Source organism: Sturnira hondurensis, unplaced genomic scaffold (assembly GCF_014824575.4).
Source record: "Sturnira hondurensis isolate 20B ecotype Veracruz unplaced genomic scaffold, ASM1482457v3 Scaffold0013994, whole genome shotgun sequence".
Lineage (NCBI taxonomy): Eukaryota > Metazoa > Chordata > Mammalia > Chiroptera > Phyllostomidae > Sturnira > Sturnira hondurensis.
Window position 1 is genome coordinate 812236 of NW_028086625.1, and position 8715 is coordinate 820950.

The 8715-nt window shown below is 44.4% G+C and overlaps 1 protein-coding gene across 1 annotated transcript; it reads right to left on the reverse strand.

The window, feature by feature from the left end:
* Positions 1 to 422: 422 nt before the first annotated feature.
* UXT (ubiquitously expressed prefoldin like chaperone) lies at positions 423 to 8377 on the reverse strand. The gene is made up of 7 exons (XM_037062385.1): positions 8278 to 8377; positions 7989 to 8095; positions 6579 to 6660; positions 6375 to 6442; positions 6002 to 6109; positions 730 to 793; positions 423 to 517 (listed from the first exon to the last, which is right to left on the reverse strand). The coding sequence occupies exons 2-7, from the start codon at positions 8084 to 8086 to the stop codon at positions 464 to 466; spliced, it is 474 nt and encodes a 157-aa protein (XP_036918280.1). The 5' UTR covers positions 8087 to 8095; positions 8278 to 8377; the 3' UTR covers positions 423 to 463.
* Positions 8378 to 8715: the final 338 nt, after the last annotated feature.

Below are 8715 nucleotides of genomic sequence, written 5' to 3' on the forward strand. Positions count from 1 at the left end.
AGTTTGAGCCGGGCTGGGCTGGGCATGGGTGTAATTTAAGGTACCTGAGGAATGATTAGGGTGTGGGAGACGGATTAATTTTAGGGCCAGGAGTGAAAGGTTGAGTGCCTTGGGAACAACCCTCCACCCTGAATTGGCCCATTCTGTATAGTAATTAAAAGAGCAGTGTCCAAGAAAAGAAATGAAAGGGTTAGGTCAGGGCCCAGGTTGTCAAGGCAACAGAAGAGAGGGCAGAGCAGTTAAGTCTAGCAGCAAGTGCTATCAAATAACAGTCCGGAGGCAGGACTTCAGGTGCACTTTAAAGGTTCCACACAGAGACTGGATGAATCTCTGGGCCTTCTAGTAACTTTGTGCTTTAGAAACAGGGCACCTTGGTGAACAGTAAGGGTTAAGGGGAAAAAGAAGGGCCATATGACTCAAACAGGCTTTCAGGTTCTTTAATGTCTGGAGGTGGGGGAAGAAGTCAATGGCGAGGCTCGTCTGGGATATTCTGCAGGCCTTGTAGTTCTCTAAGCCCCTGAAAAAGAGGACAGAAGAGAATGAACACACTAGGTCCAGGCTCTGTCCCAGGCTTGCTCTGACCTCCCCTCCCTCAAAGCTACCCTAGCTCCAATTTAGAGGGACAGATGGACCTTCCAGTCTCTGGCTCTCTCCCTTCCTCAGGTCACCACCTGAGGAAGGTAAATGCATTTGGAGACAGAGTCCAGGAGTAGGGTGAACTGCTCTCACCTCTAGCAACATGTGGATATGGGCCTTGATATTCATTGAGTCCTTGGTGAGGCTGTCGCTGAGCCTGGAGAAAACAGACAAGAAAGGGCAAAGTGGACCCCGTGATCATGAGGATGAGGCTTCCTCATCACTTCCAGAACTATCTATGTCCAGGATGACTCCCACATGGCAGGTGGTAGGACTTAACCACTATCAGATCTGCTCCTATGCAGAAATGCCTGGCTATCATCCAGGTTGCACTATTCTTATTTTCTTTAAGATTTTATTTATTTATCTTTAGAGGGGAGGGAAGGAGAGAGGGAGAGAAATATCAATGTATGGTTGCCTCTCGTGCATCCCCTGCTGGGAATTGGCCTGTAACCCAGGCATGTGCCCTGACTGGGAATCGAACCATGGTTGTTTGGTTTGCAGGCCCGCGCTCAATCCACTGAGCTACACCAGCCAGGGCTCAAAGACATTTATTGAATCCCCACTCTATGCTTGGTAGGTTTAGGTACTAGGGAGACAGCAGAAAACACAGCAAACAAAAATCTTGGCTTCATGAAGCTCAAATCAAATAATGGTATAAAATATAGAGTATGTCAGGTGGTTCAAAGTATGATAAAAAAACTTAAGACAATAAGAGAAGATAAGGAGTACAAGAGTGGAGGTATAAGTCTAATTAGAGTGCTTAGAGATGGCTTCACTGAGAAGTGTTTGAGTAAAGACTTAAAATGAAGAAGTGAATCTGGATATGTGTGGAGAATGAGTGCTCCAGACCCAAGGGGCAACAAATGCAAAGGCGCTGAGGTCGGGGTATACCTGGCCTATTTGAGGCACAGCAGAGAGACTGGTGTGGCTGAAGAAAACTAAATGAAAGCAGATTGTAGGAGGTGAGGTCAGAAAAGGAAGTGGGGGAGGCAGATCCTGTAAAACCCACAAGGTCATGGTAAGGACTTTGGCTTTTACTGTAAGTGGGATGGGAGTTAGGCTGCGATCAAAGCAGGGATGTGAACTAACTAGGGTTTTAGAGGCTCCATCTGCCTGCTGTTTGGAGAACTGACTGTGGATAAGGAGATGTGGTATGGAAGCAGAAGTCCAGTGAGGGAGCCACTGCAATAGTCCGGTGAGAGTTGGAGACTCAGGACACAGTAGCAGCAGTTGAGGTGATGAAAAATCACTGGATTTGGGGTATATTTTGAAGGTAAAGTCCACAAGATGTACCAAAGAATTAAATGTAGGGTGTAAGAAAGGGTGCTCAAGAAAGGCTTAAGCAAATGGGAAGCTGGAGTTGCCTGAAACCACTCTGGACCTGGAATGTTGAGTTACGTAAACCAGTCTCACCCAAAAGAATCCTCAGTGACACGAAGGGTAAAGGGAGGCTTTTCTGAAGAATAAAGAATGAGTAAGAACTAAACAGTAAGGAAGGTCTTTTCCACAAAGAAGGCCAAGGCAGGAAAGAACTTTTTGAGGAGCAGTCAGGCCAGAGTATTAGAAAACTAAGTGAATGATGGAAGAAAATTGTTATAAGGTCCAAGAAATAGGGAGGGGCTAGATCATGTAGGATCTTGATATCATCATAAGAAATGTGGATTGTGCTATAAATGTAAGTCAGTTTAAGGGAAACCAAATACTGTAAGAAAGTAGAAGGCAACAACACAGGATGATAAACTAGAAAAAAATGGTATGAACCTATTTATGTACCAAGATCTCCCAAATTTATCTTTTCAGTCCAGACTTCTCTCCTAACTCCAGACTTGGGAGTTTCAACTTCAATGCTTAATAAGCACTTCACACGTAACATATCCTAGACTGAACTCCTGATCTTCCCCTCCAAATCTGCTCCCCCCTATCTCTTCCATCTCAGATAACAACTCCATCCTTCCAGTTGTTCAGCCCAAACCCTGGACTCCTCTTTCTCTCACACACCCACATCCAATCGAGCACTCTATTTAAAATTACAAGTGCAATTTGTTCTACTCTGCATTCCTCTGTAGCATTGTCTAGGTTTTTTTAAAGATTTTATTTATTTATTTTTAGAGAGAGGGGAAGGGAGGAAGACAGGGAAACATCAATGTGTGGGTGCTCTTCCTGCTCCCCCCACTGGGGGCCTGCAACCCAGGCATGTGCCCTGACTGAGGATCAAACTGGCAACCCTTTGGTTCGCAGACCAGGGCTCAGTCCACTGAGCCACACCAGCCAGGGTCCTCTGTAGCATTGTCAACCTGTGACACACTACATCACTGACTTTGTTGTTGTTTTTTTTCATCTGTCTCCCCTGGCCAGAATGTAAACTGTGTAAGATGTGGCAAAGATTTGGTCTGCTTTGTTCCCTGCTGTATCACCAGGAACAAAATGGTGTGTGGCACATATAGTAAGCACCCAATGTATGTTAAGGAATAAGTGAATGACTACTCTACTGAAAGGAATCTGAAGTCTTCAAAAGATGGTAGTCTACGTTTAAGGACAATAAATAAATAGAGGATGGTGTTGTTGCCAGGAAGCAAAAATGCTTTCAGGAATATCTAGGGTAGTGATAAAAAAAAAACAGGAATGACATGGGTAAGCTTGATCCCTTGATTAGGGACAATCTGAATATCAAAGAAGAGAATAAAATTATTTAATGGTACAAGCTTAGTCTATGAAAGGCTGTGAGGTCAACACTCAAAGAAGAGAAAAGTATAGTCAGTAAATGCTAGTTGTAACACAAAAGGGATATATTTAATTTACTGCTACTGATTTAATATGTAAGGCAATGTTAATAGTCAAATGGTTATTCTCCTTCTATAATGACATGTCTGTTTATGGGTATAAATGTGTACTCCTTTCTGTGTAATCAGGAAAGAATATACAAAGAGACCTGCTCCTCCCACTCTCCAAACAAAGAAATATACTAAGAACAGGAAGAACTGACAGGCCATTTTGACCACATAAAATAACCTGAAAGAAAGTTCAAAGTTTGCCCTTAGTAACCAAGCATTTTAAAGTGTGGGTGAGCTATACAGGCTCAAATTCTCATTTCCTAGAAAGATTAAACTTCTAGGGAGTCCTACTAATTATAATTAAGTAATAAGAGATTCAACATTTCTCATCACACTGATAAACCACGCCAGTATTCCAAAAAGACCAGACAAGGGAGCAGGCACTGACAACCTAAATACCTCATTTTAGGGAAAGACATCAAGTCTCATAAAATTAAAATCTATTTGAAAGGTTCATGAATCCCGTGATATAACAAGGAAAGCTTTGTTATAAGAAATGGTCTTGGTCTAAATGACCACCAGCTTAGAATTGTGTTGGCTCGTGAGAGTACGACCCTCAACCAAAATGTTCACCAACAGGTCTGACCGCCAAAATTTAGAAATCTCAGCAGGTCTGAGGCTCTTTTTGAGCTACTAACACTGAAACCCTGCAAAGGTTTGAAACAAGAAGTACTGGAACCCTAAGGAAGGCAGGTCTGGAAGAAATGCATGCAGCAATAAAGATAAATATAACCCAGACGGAATTTTAGATCAGTAATATTCACTTTAGTGAGGTGTGGTTAATCTAAGCATATTGCTCAGCATCCCTTTACTCACTGCACGTGAGCCATACTTGCCTCTCCTGGCTGTTCCTCTAACACCATAGGCACACAGGTCCCTTGCCAGGAATGTTCTTCCCCAGACAGCATGCTGTCTTGTTCACTCAACCAAATGACTCAAATGTCACTTCCTCTGGGAGGCCTTCCCTAGTTACATTCCAAACTTCTCATCCACACTCCCGATTCCCCTTCCCTGCATGAAACCTTAAAAGCAAGCACAGCCCATGCTTTCTTATCACATTACCTCCCCATCACCACCAAGAGAGATCTGCTTCAATCCCCACTTCAACCTGTTTCCATCACACGCTTTGAAATTCATTCAACAAACACAGATACCTATTATATGCTATGTACTATGCTGGTCACTTGGGGTACAGACAAAATACCTCCCTTTGTAAGCCTTATATCCCAATGGGAGGAAGCAATGAACATTAGAAATAAGTAAACATTAGGAGGTCATAAGTGCTAAGGAAAAAAAGAAAAAGTAGAACAAGGGAAGGGAATCAGGAGTGCCAGGGGTTGTCATTTTAAAGTGACATTACAGAAGACGTTATTGAGAAAGTGACATTTAAGCAAGACTTACACTGAGTGAGGAGAAAGGAGCCATGCAGATACCTGGGAAGGAGCACTGCAGGCAGAGAGAACACCCACTGCAATCACCCTGAAGTGGGATCATTCTGGGGTGTTTAAAGAAGCCCGTGCAGGTCAGTGTGGTGAGAGCACTGAACAAGCAAAAAAAAAAAAAAAAGTAGCCAGAGGTGAAGGCAGAGGTAACTTGTTTTACTGTTAGTGATTTATAGGCTTAGACCCCACGGATCTGGTCAAAATTGTGGTTATGTGTAATAGTATAGTTCTTCTAGGATAGAAGCCTTCAAGAAACCCTTCTGTCTTATTCACTGCTGCCTCCCACCATCAAGCACAGAGTCTGGAATACAGCAGATACCCGATGCATGTTCGTGTGAATGAGAAATATTAGGTTGGCCAAAATGTTCATTTTCCCCCCATAAAATGGCTTTAGCAGTACTTAGTTGTCTTTAACGTCATTTGAAACAATTTTGTTACATTGTATTGTGACAGCCATCATATCAGCATGCATTTTTAAAAAACTTATCAAAGTTAATGAATTTTTGTGTAGCCATTGTAATATGGAAGATGGAAGGAAATACACAATATTTTCAGTATATTATACTTTATTATTTCAAGAAAGGTGAAAGCACAACTGAAATGCAAAAAAATATCTGTGCAGTGTATGGAGAAGTTAATGTGACTGACTGAACATGTCAAAAGTGGTTTGTTAAGTTTTATACTGGAGATTTCTCGCTGGACGATGCTCCACAATCAGATAGACCAGTTGGAGTTGATAGTGATCAAACTGATACATTAGTTGAGATCAAGGTTATACCACACAGGAGATAGGCAACATACTCAAAATATCCAAATCAATCAATTTACTGGTGAAAACAGAAAATATGTCTTTAATTTTACAGGAAAAAAAAACAAAAAAAATGGACTTTTTGACCAACCCAATACAAAGACCATTGAGTGCTTAACATGTGCTACACCTGGGGATGAGCTTTGCATCCATACTTTCCTCAACTCTAGCCCTGAGGAGGGGAGTTGGGTCCCTAAGTATTCCAGGAAGCCATGGGGGAAAGGGGAGGGGTATTGCAAACAGTGGCATTTTTAGGCACTGTCCTCATGGAATAGACTTACTTTGTGAGGAGATTGCTCTTCCGATCAATAAACTTGAGAGCTTCTGCCAGTGTCAGCTCCAGGAAAAAACCATATCCAAGGGCCACGTAGATCCGTGAAGTGTCTGGGCTAAGGAAACAGTGGTTAGAAGAAGTGGGGGAAAGTTCTTACCCCTGCTTAGCATACCATACAGTTTAAGATTTTCTTACTCCCCTTCCCTGCCTTCCCCAAGTTGAAGCTCTGGGAGGGCAGGGATTTTGTCCTATTTTATTCACTGTCACATCTCCAGCACCGAGCACAATGTCTGGTACATAGCAAATACTCAAACAATGTGTTGAACAAAGGAAGGGGAAAGCTGAACCCTGTGGGATTAGAGGGGTAGGCAGCCACTCACACCACTGTGTCAACGAAGAAGTTACAGCCCAAATCCACCTGCATATTTAATTCTGAGTGCTTAGCTTCCTGTGGGATCAGGGAAAAAGAGGTAGGAGTTAGTGGTCAACTTTTAGGTCAGGTGACAGGTTTCAGTCTGATGTTTCTCCTCCCATGCCTCTTCCTCTCCACACCACAAAAAGGTACCCAACCTTGGCATCCTTACCTGGAGACGCTCAATGACATTTCTCAGTTGAAGGTATTTGGACAGCTGCTCATACACCTTGTCACGATGGTCCAGTACCTTTCTGCGGGGACATGATGGGACAAGAATAAAATGGTGCCCAATGGGAAGCCCTGTCCTTCTTGGAATACCTCATAACATGATCCTCTGATACCCTTAAGTCACAGTGCCCTAAAGAGAGGTTTTAAGCCCTGGCTGGTGTAGCTCAGTAGATTGAGCGCAGGCCTGTGAACCAGAGGATCACAGTTCGATTCCCAGTCAGGGAACATGCTTGGGTTGCAGGCCGGTTCCCTGCAGGCCAACTCCCAGCAGGGGACGCACAAAAGGCAACCATACATTGATGTTTCTCTCCCTCTCCTTCCCCTCTAAAGATAAATAAATAAATAAAATCTTTAAAAAAAAGTTAAAAAAAAAAAGAGAGGTTTTAGTGCAGAAGTTAAGATTCGGACTCTAGGTCAGACTGCGTGGGTCTGAACCCAGACTCTCCTTTTTACTAGCTGTGACTTTGGTAAGTAAATAATATCTTTAGGATTCAATGTCCTCGTCTATAAAGTACAGCCGACAAGTATTATCTCATAGAGTCATTAGATGGATTAAATGAGTGTTTACTGTAAAGTACTTAGAATAGTGCCTGTCAAATAGTAAGCTCCATATATGTGTTATTTATTATTGTTAGAAAGAGGGGAGGTGGGGGAGAAAGAGGAGGAGAGAAACATCAATGTGTGGCTGCCTCTCGCAGCCCCAACTGGGGACCTGGCTCACAACTTAGGTATGTGCCCTGACTGGGAATCGAACCGGGGAACCTTTCGTTCACTGGCCAGCACTCAATCCACTGAGCCACACCAGCCGGGGATGTTATCTATTATTATATACTACTCCCAATGCCTCTCGCCAATCAGAATGTCCATTTCTCACCCTAGAAAAGTCCTCCATCCCTTTTAGGATGTTCTTACTCCTAGTTGTTAACATTCTACTTCCTGCTCAGATTAATAATGATAGTAATAATTTTCCATACTCTTTGGCCTTCTCGTATCCACATTAAATCCTTTACAAGAACAGAAAACTCCAAACCACCACAGGAGAAAGGTTCCATCAATTTCCCCATTTCACAGATAAGGAAACTGAGACACAGAGAGGCAAGGCAAGGCAAGGCACCATGTGTTCACAAGACTTCAACGACTTCACAGACTACGCATGTATGGACAAATGCTCTATTAAGACTCCATGTCCCAGTCCAGTAGCACCCCGACTGTCGCCCCTCCTTCCCTCTCAGGCGCTTAGGGTCGGGTTCCAACTGCCTTGCCCACCAATCAGAATGCTAGGCTCTGACTCCCACCGCCCAGCTCACCTCGTGGAATGTCCCTAACGCCCCACCCCGGCGCTGTCACTCACTGCAGGTCCCGCTGCAAGACATCAGAGATGAAGGCCTCATAGCGCAGCACTTTCTCCCCAGTGGCATCCAGAGCCCGCCGTTTAGGGGGCGTCGCCATGATGGGCTCCTGAAGAATGAGGAGGGGGAAGGCCACGTTGACCACTCAATATGGCTTCACGCACAGTAAATCTGCACCCTCTCAAAGTTGGGAGTGGGCACGTCCGGCTAACATTTAGGGGGTCTGATCCGCTTTCTTCCCCTTTCAACTCTGGGACCCCGCCACCAGAGATGCCCAAACTCAGCCCTCACCTTAGAGCCGCGGACAGTAAGAACCGTCGGTACGAACCACGACTTCCGGGTGGCGCGGCTGGATGACGCCAGATGAGGGCGCCTGCCAACCAAATAGGTGGGCAGGGACGGTCCTGAACGAATGAAAACGCCAAAAGCGGAGGAAGGCGGGGCTTTAAGGAATCCCTGGTGATTGCAGCAGATTGCAGAGCGTGGAACAGGGATTGCGGGCGCGGAACCTCTGGGGACCGTGCGTGGCTGGTGGGGGTGTTCTGGGGCAGGCGGGACGAACAGGTAGAGGTAGAGTAAAAAGCACTTAGTATTTGAAAGCCAGACCTTTGGAATCAGGAGAGCAGGAATTGTTTATGGTTCTGGTCTGTAAAAGGGGAGTACCTGCCTGTGACCTATCGCCCTGGATTTTTATTTTTTTACACAGGAATTTTGGCTTTGATTCTCGGT